General features: G+C 40.4%; 1 protein-coding gene across 5 annotated transcripts in view; it reads left to right on the top strand.

The window, feature by feature from the left end:
• Positions 1 to 16,209, top strand: part of LOC149349987 (uncharacterized) — a 228,811-nt gene that overhangs the window by 197,340 nt on the left and 15,262 nt on the right. For all 5 annotated transcript variants that reach the window (XM_089578984.1, XM_089578987.1, XM_089578988.1 and 2 more), the window contains 14 exons: positions 301 to 417; positions 481 to 630; positions 719 to 863; positions 1,945 to 2,069; positions 3,156 to 3,298; positions 5,303 to 5,426; positions 6,238 to 6,410; positions 10,157 to 10,265; positions 11,820 to 12,008; positions 12,120 to 12,230; positions 13,887 to 13,998; positions 14,127 to 14,299; positions 14,375 to 14,659; positions 15,018 to 15,172. In XM_089578984.1, coding sequence (XP_089435110.1) covers positions 301 to 417; positions 481 to 630; positions 719 to 863; positions 1,945 to 2,069; positions 3,156 to 3,298; positions 5,303 to 5,426; positions 6,238 to 6,410; positions 10,157 to 10,265; positions 11,820 to 12,008; positions 12,120 to 12,230; positions 13,887 to 13,998; positions 14,127 to 14,299; positions 14,375 to 14,659; positions 15,018 to 15,172 — 2,111 coding nt within the window. The remainder of the gene's footprint in view (positions 1 to 300; positions 418 to 480; positions 631 to 718; positions 864 to 1,944; positions 2,070 to 3,155; positions 3,299 to 5,302; positions 5,427 to 6,237; positions 6,411 to 10,156; positions 10,266 to 11,819; positions 12,009 to 12,119; positions 12,231 to 13,886; positions 13,999 to 14,126; positions 14,300 to 14,374; positions 14,660 to 15,017; positions 15,173 to 16,209) is intronic.

Genomic DNA, 16,209 nt, shown 5'->3' with positions numbered 1-16,209 from the left:
TAAATCTATCTTTTGCTGCCGAAGAATTATGGGCACAGCAACAATTTCTACTAAGAACAAAAATTGGTTGAGGTTGTCCTCAGAGTCCCTTAAAGAAAATGTTCAGGATTAGATCATTTTTTTAACATTGACTTTCCTGTTATGAAAATATGTGAAAAACTGTGATAACTGCTGCCACTGAAGGAAAGGGTGAGTATGCATTTAGGATCCCAAAAATTAGGACATGCCTACAATTCTTTGCTTTTTTTACAGCTGTTCAGAACGTTAGTGTCTCACAAGCTTGGTACTATGCTTTTTCAGAGCTACCTCCAGAGATAACCACCTTCCTGACAGATCAGACCGTTGCAAAGGATGACACAGCCCAATTTTTCATTGAACTCACCAAGGGTGATGCTTTGGTTCGTTGGTTTAAAGATGGTAAGTATTGCTTCACGAGTGTGAAATAGCTTGTCCTAATATTCGTTCACAATGTTCTTTCAGGAAAAGAGCTGCAGTTCAGCGATCGTGTTAGACTGAAAATTGATGGTAAACGCCAAGTACTGATAATTAAAAATTCTGTTCGGCAAGACGCTGGCCGTTACACTTGTAAAGTTGGCGACCAATCATGCAGTGCTCGCTTGACAGTTGAACGTAAGTAATCAACAACATTTACACAGCTGCCGATAAATTCTGTGTCCCGTGGCGACAAAGTCCAAAAGGGCCATTCATTATCTTTCAGCTCCATCCGTTGAGTTTACTGCAAGGCTCCCAGAGAAAACAACCGTGCCCCAAGATACAGACGCCATTTTTGAGGTGGCTCTGTCACGAGCAGATGTCGATGTTGTCTGGATGAAGAATGGAAAACCTATTCCAATGGATCAACGGTAATACATTTGTTTCTTGATAACTGCGAAAAAAAGATTTCAAGAAATCTCCTTTTCTTTAGGATCTGACTATAATTAGGTTTCAGTTTATGGGGTTTAACATCCCAAAGCGACTCAGGCTATGAGGGGTGGGCTCCAGGTAATTTCGACCACCTGGGGTTCTTTAACGTGCACTGACATTGCACAATGTATGGGCCTCTAGCATTCTGCCTCCATCGAAATGCAATCGCCGCAGACAGGATTGAACCCATGCCTTTCGGGTCAACAGCCGAACACCACAGCCACTGAGCCACTGCGGCAGCTCCCGACTATAATTAGGCCGATTTTTAAAAAATTATGCAGAAAATACAGGTACTCATTCATGAAAAGTATTTCATGCCCATATTTTATGCTTATTAAATTAAAGCCATAATTCCAACAGGCCATTTTATTAGGTTCCTCTCTCCTATGTGTGTGGTTGGATGGACGATAAAAATGTTAAACGATTGCATGGGACAAGACTGTGCAAACAAACACTGCATTTTTATCTTCAGATATGTAAATAAGATTCTGTTTAGTCTTTATAAGTTCTGCAAAGCAATGCTGATAAAGAAAAATAGGTTGTTTTTAGTCACAAGGCCTGCACCAGGTTTTTTAATATTGCTGAAAGCTGCATAAGATGTGTTGCAAACACTGTGTATACACCATACAGTGTGATCACTTTAAACTAGACACAAAATCCTGCTACAAGACATTGTGAGAAATTACCTTCAACAAGCAGAAAACATTTGAACCTACATGACTTCACCAAGTTGTGCCTCATTCACACTGGAGCAGGGGGAAGAATGGTGGGCCTGTTGGAATGGCATGTTAAAGAAGAAATAAACCAGCCAAAAAAAAAGATGAACACGCAACATTTTTCTTTACTCATTTTGCTTTATTTTTTGGCTGGTTTATTCCTTCTTTATCATTAACACTGGTTACAGACTTCAACCGGTACAACCTCCCCAGAGCTTTTACCGCTTATCCTTTACATTTGTACCTCGCTGTGAATCATAAACACTTAACTTCGACAACTAAACTTTTTTGTTTCTCTTCATAGCTTCAAATTTGTGAAAGAAGAAAAGGTGAGACGACTTGTGGTACCATGCGTCGACAAGGAAGACACTGCCGAGTATACATGTGTAGCAGGCAATGTCAAGACTTCCACAATACTTCATGTTGAAGGTGAGCATAGCATAGAGGCTGGAACACTTATGTGGCTTTTGAAACAGTTTTAAATTTGCTAAACTGAGAGAGGGACCATTTCTAGCTGCAGTAATCCCATGCAAAAAATGGTGTGGTATGCGGTGTGTCCCAAAGCTACACAAGGGCTCTGAGAGATGCTGTAAAAGAGGGGAGAGCGTGACTATAATTATAAGCTACTGGAGGCCAAGCAAAGCTATCCATGCTTTACGAAATTTATGAAATGCATTTTGCTTTATTCAGACTTTAGCCCGTTGTATCGTATGGCGGTGCGGGCAGGGCAGTTTTTCTTATTTCTTTTTAAGCCCAAACTAATATCTGTAGGTGACAGCGTCCTTTAACTCTTTGTTATGCTGAAGGGTTATTTCTTAAACGTAATTGCATCTTCATTTGCTTTCATTTGCCTTCTGAACTCATGAGGCCTGAACACAAACACATATATGCCTGCATATCATTATTTTCTAGTCCACTGTCCCAAGTCCTTTCACATTTTCATTCTGCTTTTTCTTTTAGATGAACTCATGCAAAACAAACAATTACCATAACCTTCATGTACAAAAGTCCAGCTATACGAAATTATTGTATCAACTTAATATATCATCTTCATGCATCCTGTAGTTCACTGTAAAGGGGTCTTACTGTATGCTTCCTCTAAATAAGCTTCAATGTGAAAGTTAACAACAAATAAAGATGCCAGAACACAGTGGTTCCCAAGATCGATGCACGGACCATTTAAAAATCCTTGAAGAAATGCCTTGGAACCTGAAGCTCTCGCTTTAATGCAGTTTAGATTCTAGTTTAGATTCTAGGCTGTACGATATGATCAGGGCACATGCTCTTGTTCACTAGTTGCTGCTCTTGTTCAAGTCATGCTCTTGTTGTGCATACCAGTAAAGCAAGCCCATGAAATGTTGAATAATTATCCTTTTTCCATCATCATACTTCCGTGCTTGCTCCCCTGGGTCCTACACCACTTTTGCTGCTACTCAAAGGGACCCCACACAATTATGGCAGAGAATCACTGCTGTGGAGCTTAGGGTACAGATTAACTTGACATTTCTTTTGCAGATGCGGATGCAGAGTTCACATTGCGGCTTCATGATGTGATTGTCCGTGAGAGTGATACTGTAACGCTTCTTGTCGAAGTGTCACGAGAAACACTTGAAGTTCGGTGGATGAAGGATGGAGACACAATCCACCCATCTGAAAAGGTACAGCTGCACTGGTGGAGTACACAAAAATGCAGCCATGTCCATCTCCACCAGAACTGTTTAACTCTTTTGAAAGTTTTCAGTTTAATGTTGTACTTTGTGGAAGCAAAGCAGCAACTGGGTCTATTTGGTCGCAAATTCTGTCCAATTAGCACACTATAATTATGAACTACAGGACAGTTGCATGTTAACGTCTCATTTTTGTCCCCTGTAACCGTCCTGTAGTTCACAGCTGCAGCACACAAATTGAACAGAAAGTACTTTGCAGAGTTAAGTGATGATAAAAGGCAGCTGGATATCTTTTTAAGAGCAAAAGCTGTATCAGGCCTGGTTTTCAGAGATTTACGACATCATAGTAGTACAAAGGCATTTCCAAAATTTTGTGCACTTTTATGGAATAAATTCTTCTTTACTAAACGTTTTTTTCTTCTTCATCCATACCAGTGCACTTATTCAGGTGGCAGGTCTACTTTTGAAAGAACTCCTGAATTCTTCCTTCATTAATACTGAAAGCTCTTCCATCACAGAGCGGACAGTGTCTTTTCAATCCATGCAGCTTTTCTCACACATGCTGGCCTTGATTTTGGAGAACAGTATCGAGGAGAGCTAGATTTGGTGACTATGTCAGAAGCTGCAAAAAAGTGATGCCAAAGATGCCAGTGATGACGGCAATCAGAAAAATTGTGATGGGCCACACGTTGTTGCCATTACGGAACGAGTCGCTCAAATTAGACTGGGAATGGCAGGCTCTCAGTTGCTCCACAACTTCATTAAGGCATTTAATAGAGCATACCTTGGCAGTCAAAATCTGCTCTTCACCAAATGAAATGACGGCCACAATTCTGTCCTCACTGGAAAAAATCACAAGCATCACTTTGATGCTTTTCCCGGTTGTGGGGCTGCTTCTTTCGACCAAACCCTGCTGTGCAGTTTGGTTCCAAGAACAAACTTGATAAAGAAAGTTTCAATGGCAGTGACAATGTTCTTGAGAATGGGGACTTTTCCTTCCTTGAATTTGCTAAAGAAGCTCTTGAAAAATCTCCACACGAGCCTCTTTCTCATCCTTCAAGAGACAGGAAGCCTAGCGAGCAGATTGGTTTTTTCCCCAAACCCCTCAGTGGAGATTCACCAGTCTTATCTCTAAAATTTTTGTGCCTTACTCCAAGATTTTCAGGCTGATTTGAGGCTGCCCTTGATAATCCTTTTAAAGTGATCACCAGTTTCAGCAGAGGTTGATGTCCTCGGCCATTCTTCACGGTGATCATCACTGGTGTTGAAGTGTGCAATCTCAATTCGGTAGGGGTGTGTGAATAACATTTTTGCAAAACCGAATCGAAGATGAATGGGCTAGCTTTGCTGCTGAATCAAATATGAATAATGTAGTTAAAAACCGGACCGAATAAGAGTCAAATAGTGAACAAACCGAATCGAATACAAATCGAATATTTGTGTGACTATTCACTACTTGCGAGACTATTCGTACAAAATGAATATTGATGCCAAACAGTGAAGCACTAGCGGCAGCGCTATAAGTGATGGAATTAAAGCTGTAGCTATTGACAGATGTAACTCTGATCTCCACTACAGGACACAGATATTCACTCCATGATCTTGTGTCATATGCGCAAGAAAAAAAGAATTTTACTGGGGTGCAACTGCAAAGATATTAGCACACACGGAAGAGCAATAAAGCACAAAGATTAAAACAGTTCTGTTTGTGAAAAGATAAGATCGCAAAAAAAGCAGCACTTTAAACATAGATATTATTATAGGAATAAATAAAAAGTAGCAAGTTATGCTGCTATATTAAATGCTGCACTTGAATAACAGAAAGTGTAACACTTTGAGGTGCTTAGTGCAACCATTATATTTATACTGTTGAGAATGAATATACATAACATAAACTGCCTATCAGTGTTCAAAAGTAAGGTATTTGAGGCTTGACCATGAAATGGAGTGAGTAGTGAACTTGATGAATGACTGGTGCTCAATTTTTAATTGCAGGTGCTTGTTACAACAGAAGGCAAGAGCAGGAAGCTAATCATACGTGAAAGCTCTATAGATGATCAAGGTGTCTACTCATGTGTCCTTAAAGACAAGAAGTGCTCCTCGTCTGTTGTTGTTCATGGTCAGTGGTGCATGCATTTGCTTACTGGTTCCAGCAAAGGCTCTTTAAAATGGATCATTGCTTGTGGTTCCATGCAGGAATTACTGCTATAAGAACAAGCAGCACTGTGAAGATGCACAAAAGATAGTATAAAACTGAATACATGTACCAAATTGGTGTGTTGATAGGACAGTACAAAACTGAATAATGGCTGCAAATTGGCATGCTGGTAGTTTAAAAAAAGAAAGACTACTTGCCAGGCTTAATCAGTGCAGAAATTTTTACTGCAGTTAGTCTGAATGTCTTATGTTTTTGCAATCCTTATATCAGCAAGAGTTCAGAACTTGCGAGTACTCATTCAAATAAAATTTGTACATTTTGCCTTAGATACAGGCAGAAATTACACCTACCTGCAGCTGTATGGTCTATGGCAGTGTATGGTGAAGTTCCACACATGCTTGATGTTTATACTATGAGGTCCTTTTTTTTGGTAGAATGTGCATACTTGACATCCTTAAAAGGCAACCTGCTGAATTAAACTCACTGAATGTTGGAGTCTATGGACAACTTAACATGTTCTCTTGTACAACAAATACTTTCGTACTCAGAGCAAGTAAAGCTATTATTTCAGTTTTCCTGCTAGAGGTCACATTAGTGAAATTATGCTGCACAAAAATGAAGCAAAAAGAGTCATTTCATAATTGACACTCACAGCAATGGAGCTCCTCAAGCAACAGAACCATGTCTACATTTTTACTTTTCTGGTGCCAGTATTATTCTGCACTTTGCACAAACAATTCATTTTCGTTGCCGTATATGCTTCTTTTTGCAGCACCTCCAAAAATCACCACAAGCAAGGAAAACTTCTCAACCAGGAAAGGAACAACACTGAAGTTGCCCATTCCCTATACTGGCATTCCACAACCAACGGCAACATGGAAATTGAATGGACAGCCTTTGGAGCCAGTCAAAAACAAGATCATCCAAGAAATTTCTCCCCAAGAGGTGATGCTGCATCCATCTGCTCTCTTGCTTACCTCCTTGTTTTTCAGTGCAGCATGTCAATGAAGCATGGCTTTCATTGAGCATGCTCGTTATTACTGAGTGTGAATGAAGCACAAGCATGGCCTTCCGACACGTCTGGGCTTCGTCTCTACTGCAGCCATAATAATTAAATTAATTTGTTACTAAGGCAGCCTAGTGTAATAATTCATCACAGCACCTCCTGTCCAAAATACATTTCTTTACACTCTGCTTCACATTGAATACATGGTCAAACAAAGCCTGCACTTTGATAAGTGTTTAGCATTAAGTCTAACTGCTGCTGCCATTTTCTGGTGCATATCAAAAGGATTATCAAAGGGGGCTGGCAGGAGCCATCACCAAGTACACCTGACATTACAGGACATTTTTCATGTCCAGCAGTTGAAAGCAGTGTGCCAAAGAGAAGGGAAAGAGAAACTAAAAAGCGCGGCTGCCTAATCCAAGACACATTCAATGGAGCACATTGCCAGATTAGGCTCTTGTGCTGATTGGCAACCAGTCGCTTATTGGCTGGGCATGCTGCAGTCACAGAAAAGTGGCCACAGAAAAAGAATGCCCTAGCAATCTTCTCGACATTCGTCAACAACTACAGGCAGATTGAGCTGGTATCAGAACAGCAGCAGCCTGCATGTTCTCTTTCATTACGTTCTGACCAGACATTATAAAGCAGCTGATTTATACAGTGCTGAGTCTGAACATTCATAAATCTTTTAATCTAAATTTACTGTCCTCTCTCAAACACCAAGCAGTACTAATTATTTTCATCTGCTTAACTTTACGTGACCAAGGTAGTGAATTGGGCTTGTCAGTGCAACTCGGATGGCGAATGCAGTGCATGAAAACAAAACAAGGAATAAGATTGTGCAATAGGAACACCAGCACATCAGTTCTTGTGTGAGTTTGATCTCTGTGTTCGTTCTCTTGTATGTTACACTGCATTGACCAGTTGTGTGACCAAGCTGCTAGAATTTATCTTTCCAGTTTTTAGTAAAGTGCCTTGCGGACCTTCAGGTCGTGTTTGATTCCTTGCATGGAAGACCGAGCTTTTGCAGAAGCATACATAAAAACTAGGTAACAGTGTCAAGGTGCTTTAAGAAATAGTGAACAAAAAATTTGTCGCCGAGATTTCGGGCCCAAATGATAGCTGTGGCACTGAGAGTGACCAAAACAGCATTCTTCTGAAATATAAATAAGCAGAAAGTAATTATTTTAATGAATACTTCTCAAATCACTACACCTAGCAGCCACCTGTGAAAGCTCCTAAATACAGGATGTGACAGCAACCCAACTCATCGCAAGCTATCGCCAGCACGGACCGCACGACAGCGAACACATTTGACGTGCCTTGCTTCATTACACTGTTCATTTCGTTCAGCTTCCTCGTATCCATGCTTCAAGGTTCTCTGCCTGTATCATGTGGTTGTATACTTTTGGCGACTATTTGCCTGATTAGGTTTGAATTAATTGGAAATCCCCGTTGTCTGCAGTGACGGCAAAAAAAAAAAAGCAACATTTTGTGGAGACGGTACTAGTAGCACCATCTTGCACCTGCCAGAAAAACGAGCAGGCGGGGATTCTGAACTGCACACGTTGGCAATGCCTCACCAGTTTCCCTACAGTGCTGCTGAGGGTAGGCTTGATGTCATGCCTGCCACCTCATAGGCAGGAACGCGTCAAGTGCAGCTTAGCGGCTGCTCACAAAACATAAAAAAATCTGGTGTTGTTTCAATAGTTCCAGGTTTCCATTCAATATCCCTTTAAATTACTCATAACCCCAGCCCTAACATGTCTCATAAAGGTTAACGAATTTGGCACCATGAAATCCTGGTCAATGACCAAGATTCATCAAAGAAGTATCACATGAATTCAGATGTTTGTGTGGAGGAATAATACACAATAGACAAGACGCGAAAATTGCATTGGAAAGATAAGATACATTGTTATGACAGAGCACCTCAACACTTTGCTTCAGTATGAACAGGAAACACCCAGTGTACAGGTCTCCTAGGCATTTAAAGGGCATTAGTAGTCACTTAGAAATGCACTGAAGGGACACTCAGGACAAAGTGAGGTTGGTCTATATCAATAGTTTACTGCATTTGAATGATCACTGAAAGCGGACCTTTTATAAGCTAGAAAAGAAAAAAAAATTCAATACAGGTGTCGCTACGCTAAGCCATTTTCACAAGCAAACTACGGTGCATCATGGCAGTTATTCTGCGTGCGGATCTCAGAGGCTAGGCAGTACCGCCATTCACCCCGAGTGACCAAAGAGTCCTTTTCAGTAAGGGCATCACGAGTTTGAATCGAGTGGCAGGAAAATTTTCCTTTGCAATTTTCTCAGCAATAAATGTGTCTTTTGCCGTTGCACAAACGTCAGCATAGACAGAAGGAGCCACAAAATCAATTTTTACTCAGAACGAAGGTTGGATGGAGTTGTCCTCAGTGTCCCCGAAAATGCACAGGCATGGCCAAAGTAATACAGAGCACAGTTCAGCATTTGTACTTTCCTCATGAGTTCCGGAGAAAAAACACAGAAGTTTCTTGGGTTTATACATCAGTGCACAATCAGCATTTGCTGACATATGTATTAAATAGCTCATAATTTTCACTAGTTAAGGCGTGAGAGCAGTTTTATCACTTCAGCGTGATCCGTAGTATTAAAGCAATAGTTTTAAGGCTCCCATTCAGAGGAAAATGCGGTGTCCCAGCAGCGGTGTCTGGCGTTATTGAGTTGCGAAACTCCAGACTGGTCAAAAAGGTTTGACATCAAGCATGAAGCGGCGGAATTGAAAAGTGATTAAAACATTACAAAAATTCTGAATACAAGGTTGCAACATAACTCACACATCATTATGGCATGTAAATATATAAATTAATTACGCTGAAAAGAAAATTGGGGTCATTGGTGGGGAATCGAACCCCTGACTACCCCTAAGCCACGCAGGCACATTTGTATGGACCACCTGACATTTGTACGGCTGGGCTTTATATGAATGTCAGGTGGTCTTTCACATAATGTGGTAGCTTACGACCGTATGCTAATGAGTATGTATGTGATTATAGAAGCACTAATTAAGGGAGTAGTGATTAAGCAAGTAGCGAAGTGAACGTCAGTGAGCAGTAAGTATACGCGAACGACCGTATGCTTGCGTCACATGGCATTGGTGCGTCATGTGATCTGGTAACATTAGCAGAGCACATGATTGGGTAAAATGCTAATGAGATCAAGTGGAATCGCTCACGGTACCCATCAATGCCCTTAAGGCGGAGCTTAAGTGTCCCCCAAATATTATGGCTGCGACTGTACAGCTGGCTAAATCTTTAGCTGGCGTGCGCGATGGCCGCTTTTTCTGTGCCTGCGCTTTGAGATGGAGGAAACTTGCGGAAAGCTCAATATTAAGCTTGGGCTTAGTGAGCCTGTGCTTAAATTTGATATTTTCACAAGTTTTCTCCGTCACAAGCTACAGGAGCACGGAAAACGCGGCCGTCACTCACGCCAGCTAAAGATTTGGCCGGCTGTACATCTTGATGCCCATGTATCTCCATATTAGTTCTAAAAAAAAGTCGTGTGTTAGGCTGTTATGAAGGAAGTGAAAGAAGGAAAATTTGAACATCTCTTCTAGTTGTTTGATGTATACAATGCTTACAACTGAATGGCCTTAGCTTCTCTGCCTGTAAACTAAATGCCTATTTATTTATTCCAGGCAACATTGACAATTAAAGACCTGCAACAAGCAGACACTGGAACTGTGACACTCACTCTCAAGAACTCTTGCGGAGAATGCAGCAAGCCATTCACCGTCACTTGCATTGGTGAGATATGTGTCCAGCCACTGCTAACATATTCAAACTATCTCTAATACTAGATAGATACTGCTGGTTCTTCTGTGCAAGTACTATCAACAACAAAAGTTTGCAGAATGCTGAATCCACAGAATACATGATTTTCCTCGTATTCTGGGTAAATATGGGGAAATTTGCAGGAATGCTGCATAAGCCACACACATAAGTTTGCACTGTATCATCCCATTCCAGGATGTTTGCTCAGGGTGTGCAACAGTCTTGATTTTTCGTGTATACGGCATCTCACTAACTGCTCACATCGACGATACATATAGATGGTACACTTGATTAGGCGACATATTTGTTGCCTCTGATGGTTTGTGCTCAAGAAAGTATGAAAAAAAAGAGTATGTTTTTTCTTTTTAACAGTATTGTGCTTACTGGGGTTCAATGAATATCTTCTGTTAATCAACTTTAATTTTTCCAGAAATAACAATTATCCTACAAAGCATCTCATAAGAGGTGAAGAACAGCAGTTTTGGAATTTGAGAATTTTTCAAAATGAATGGCTGGTACAGCAAGAGCTGACATAATTTTGTGGCCTAGGTTCCTCTTGCATAGCTAAAGCTACCTGCTTTGTTTTCCCATACAAATTTTATATTTTGACATTAATTATTGAAAAGAAATCACAAACTTCGTTTCAGAAATAAGCTTCCCAAAACTGGGCAAAGTTTGTCCTTCCAAAACACCCCAGACAAAGGTGTATTATTTGTCCCCTACATATCATTGCTAACCAAGCACAGCTATATTCTCATAAGTGCAGGAATGTAGGATCAATTACAAAGCTGTCACAATCCACAAAATGTATTTGTTGATCATTTGCAGTAGGCAGCGTAATGCTAGCTACCACTCCACAGTCCACAATGTCAGAAAGCTTGCCTCTAGAATGCTGCCATAAAGATAGTAATTTGCTTTATGATTAAAAATGTGGCTGCATGATATTTTTTTCTTAGTGCTTTCTTCAAAACACTTTGCAAACAAGACCAATAAACTGAGAGTTGTAGCACCTACAGGCAGCAAATACTTCTAAACCAAAACAGTTCTGGACAGCTGAAAAAGTTCTGAAAGCTGTCAATTTATAACAACACCAAGGTTCTTCCTTTTGGGCATGCATACTGCACCACATTTCTTTCTGACAGTGGTAGCTGATAATTGCTAGTAATTTGACACTAATACATAATGGGCATCTGTCCAGCTACGAGTTAATTTGCCTATGTAAGTTTTTAGGCTGAGTGCCTGAAAGGCAGCTTGCAAACAATGACCCTTATGCACAATATATTTTCAGTGAGTAACAACAGCTGTTTATACAAATTTCATTATTTTCATCAAGGTATTCAAACTAGCCCTTCAAAGCTATCAGTGGCTATCACACTGATGGGCGCATGGTTTGATGTCACGGCTTTGTGGCTTTTACATTGGTTTAAATCATATTAAAGCTTGTAAAACATTTTCTGTTATGTTCAATGAATGCACTGCTCTACCACTTTTGCGCATATCAACTAATAAATGTGGCTGCTTTTTCAGAGAAGCCCAGTGCACCAGGGACGCCTGAACCTTCAGATATTTCCAGTGCTGGCTCCCTCACACTCTCCTGGAAACCACCAAAGTCTGATGGAGGCTCGAAAATCACAAACTACATAATCGAGTACCACGACCGAAACACACTTCGGTGGACACTTTATTCTGACACAGTCCAGGACACTTTCACTAAAGGTAAGATCCTACTTGCCAAGCACCTGCTTCATTTTAAATCCGTCATTAAAATCAAGTGTTGCGGCCACAGTGTTGTCAGCTCATTTGCTATGATCGTATGACTTCTTCCAGTGGAAGGCCTATCGCCCGATGAAGAGTACATGTTTCGTGTGACAGCTGAAAATGAAGCTGGAAAAGGCGATCCATCTCCTGGAACCAAATACATCCGCATTCAACCAAAAGGCAAGTGGTACCAAGAGCAAGGGCAGCAGAAGCACTTCCAAAAAGAAGCCAGCAGACGATCATAAGGTCCATTCTATGGACTGCAGACAAATATAATATAAATGACTGTTCAATCACAAGTTCAATTTTGGGGAATTTTATTCTATGCAGATATTTCAGAATAATTCAAAAACATCATTTTCACAAAATGGCTGGAACAAAACTTGGCAAGATGGCCACCATCAACAAAAATTGCCTTCGTATCAGCCAGCTCAAAGTTTACAACCTTAAATGACCTCAACATTAACTGTGTGTTTAAGGCAGCCATGAAGAACTGTTTTATTCTGCGATGTGCTGCACATGTGCAAACGAACATGGAGAAGGCCGCCATAAGGCAGGACGCAGCCGATGTCAAAGTGGACTTATGGACCATTTCAATGAATGCAGCATGCACACAACATGGCGTAAAATGAAGAATGTGCTGATCTGGAGGCCTGTATGCGCAGAATTAAAATAGGCTCATTTGGTGAGCATAGCATGATTATGTCTGTAAAGCCCCTGAGATAACCATGAATTCTTACCTGTACCACTATTTTAGACTTGTATTTGAGACTATACTGTCACAATGTGAAAACCTCTGAATGCATCAGTTCACTAATTTGGACCAATGCCAAAGGAAGCTTGGCTATCCACTTGTGTGACAGCGTGGATTACAAGCAAGACCAACTTCTTATGAATAGTAAGAAATGTGCAGAAATCGCAACAATGAAGAATTGTTCACAGTATTGCATCTCTTTTCCGGGTATAAAGAAAGTTTAAACTGTTTTAAAAGCATTCATACATTACTGAAAATGAATGAAGCACCCACATGCATTTTAAGAAAGTCAGCTCAAAAAATGTTTATAGAATTCTCACAATCTTGGAAACACCTTCGCAAAAAGGAATGTAACCCTGAAAATTAAAACGCTGCCATTTTGTATGTGAAAAAGCAGCGTGCATGCATGCACCTGTTAAACCTTTGTAAGGCGCAACCTATATGCAAGTTGCACATGCATACAAATGATAAATTTTGACTCAAAATCACTCTAGAGGCTGAACATCATCACTTCACACTGTTTCGAGCACTGGCTTTGTTGGAAAAAGGGGTGCACATTTGTACCAGTGACTTCGTAAGAAGACCTCAAATGTTGTACGCATCCGTATCTCAGTATCGACGCATAAGTAAAACTTTCAATAAAATTGAAAATAACTTCAAGGATATTATGAGGCAGTTGACTGATGAAAAAGGCTCAAAAGCTGAACAAGTTTTCAAATTTTATGTTCCCTGCCAATATGGGCCGCGTCAAACTGTACACCCGCACTTGTAAAAACACAGCAGAGCACCAAAGAAGCCTATCAGTGAAAGAGAAAAGCATCATGAATGGTTTGTTTGATTGAGAAAAATAAGATGAATGGTTTGTTTGATTGTTCGGAAGTATTCAGCATGCAAAAATATAATATGTAGGTGCACTGTTGTCCATTTGCCAGCACTGAACACAAGTGGGACAACATGAGACTAGCACAAAATGTTAATAATATCCATGGTTGAAATGCTCTTGTTCTCTCTGTGCTTTCTTCTTTGACCAACAGAAACAGTCATTTCTCATACATGCTTCTGACCCTTTCTTGTATCTCCAGCTGGTGAACCACCAGTTATCTTGGAGCACCTGACTGACAAGGTTGTTGGTGTCAAGAAACCTGCTGAATTAACCTGCAGAATTTCCGGGAACCCTACACCTACAGTCAAATGGTAATAATAAACTAAACCTACACATTGGAAAGACAGGTCTAAAAGTTTGAACCGAAAGTTCTAGAAAGCAAAAAATAAATTGGGGACAGAGGTCTAACAATCTTAAACTTGTGTTTTCTCTTTTACAGGCTTAAAAATGGAAAAGATCTTGTCATGATCAGCAACTTCAGTGCTGAATTTAAAGACCAGAAAGCTGTACTTCGTATCAAGGAGGCATCCACGAAGTCAGGAGGAAAATACACTTGCAAGGCAACCAACCCACATGGATCCACAGAAACAACATGCACACTGTCTGTCCAAGGTAGGTATAGCCATTTTCTGCGTGCCTATGCACCTGGAATTCTTACTAAGCACTTCTTATGGTCTCTTTCATCAGATCCACCACGAGCAGAATTTGATGAAAAACTACGCAACGTCCGTATCAACAAGCAAGATGAATTCAAAGTTCCCTGCACAATTTATGGATTTCCAAAGCCCACAGTCACATGGTTACATGACGGAGAACCTCTCCAGTCAACCAAGCACACGCTCATCACAGAAAAAGATGACACTTCCACTATAACAATTCACAGTGCAGAAGGTACAGATTCTGGTATCTATACACTTGAACTGAAGAATCCAGCTGGAAGCATAAGCTACGATTTCAAGCTCAGAGTGCTCGGTGAGTTTCTTGTTTGATTACGTCTGCCAGGCTCTACATTAGGGCCCAGCAGGGATCAACTTGAAAAGGAAAAATTTTTTTCCTTTTCATTTCCAATTGCATTGCCCAACAACACTGCTTCTGTTGCAGTGCTCAGCAGTAATCTAAATCAGCATCTAAATTAATAGCACTCAGGAAATGGTTGCTCAGTCAGTGGTTTTTTGAAAAATTCAAAAAGCAAGAAAAGACAATGGACGGGAGGAGCGGACAGAACTGCACTTTAAAGTTTCCTAAATGTTACAGCAACCGGCCCAATGGTCAAATTTGTTAAATCAGTTACATGCCATGAAACCAAAAGAATACCTTGTATTTGTTCCAGACAAGCCAGGTCCACCTCAAGAGCCCATTCAGTTCCTGGAAACTGCAGGAGACCATATCACATTATCTTGGCAACCACCCTTGGATGATGGAGGGTCACCACTCACAAAGTACATCATCGAGCACTGTGAGACAACAAGAACAGTGTTTATTGAGGTAACAGATGCTTCCGTAACTGATTTTTGACTCCTCGATTGTGCTGTTGTTATGATATTCACGAGTTGCACCTTTTATTTATTTATTTATGTTTGTTTGTTTGTTTGTTTGTTTGTTTGTTTGTTTGTTTGTTTACATTAATACACATGGCACTACAAAACAGCATTAGAGTGGGGGGAATAATACACAGGCAGCAAACTGCTATAAAAACAATGCAACGATGACGCATCACCGGTTCAACCCAGAAACAAAAGATTTACAAAGATGAAGCAAATGAATCACTGGACATAATCAACACTACCTCTTCAGTTAGCCTATTCCAATCTCTTACAGACCTTAAGAAGAAACCATACCTACACGTGTCTGTCATACACATGTCAGATCTACAGTTACTTTCCTTTAATTTTAGAGGATGGTCAAGCCGTAGCGAAACATAGTAAGGAGCATGAATACACAAGTCATGGTTTATGCCAGTTTTGCAATGATAAATACTGTGAAAAAATTCTGGTCGCAAGAAATATCTGCATTTTTCCAGTGACTGCCATCCCAAAGTGCTATTTGCACATGAAACGCTAAGGTTTCTGCTATAATTATTAAACACCTATTGCACACCCAGAATTTGTACCCCCTCCCTCCAGCTTATCTACGAGTATATATGTTTTATTGCAAGGATCCCATACTGAACAAGCATATTCTAGAACTGAGTAAGCGTTAGTCTTGAAAAGTAACTCTTTTGCATCTGAAGGCAACTGTTAAATGTTTAACCTTAAAAAAACCAAGAACGCAACAAGCTTTTCCAGTTACTTGATCAGGGTGGATGTTTGGGGTTGGTTGCTCATGATGAAGAACTGTAGCGCTCGAGACGAGGACACAACGAAGATGACAACACATGCGTTTTCCAGTTACATAGTCGACATAACGTCTCCTACTTAGACCGAGCAATTTGTATTCTTATACTGAAGAAAGTTCCATTCCATTAATTGTATAAATGAATTCATGCGTTTTTTTTTTCTTTCTTGTGACGCACATATATAGAT

This window comes from Amblyomma mixtum, chromosome 3 (assembly GCF_055824585.1).
Source record: "Amblyomma mixtum isolate Tamu chromosome 3, ASM5582458v1, whole genome shotgun sequence".
NCBI classification, from domain to species: Eukaryota; Metazoa; Arthropoda; class Arachnida; order Ixodida; family Ixodidae; genus Amblyomma; species Amblyomma mixtum.
This window is presented reverse-complemented; position numbering and strand designations above follow the sequence as displayed.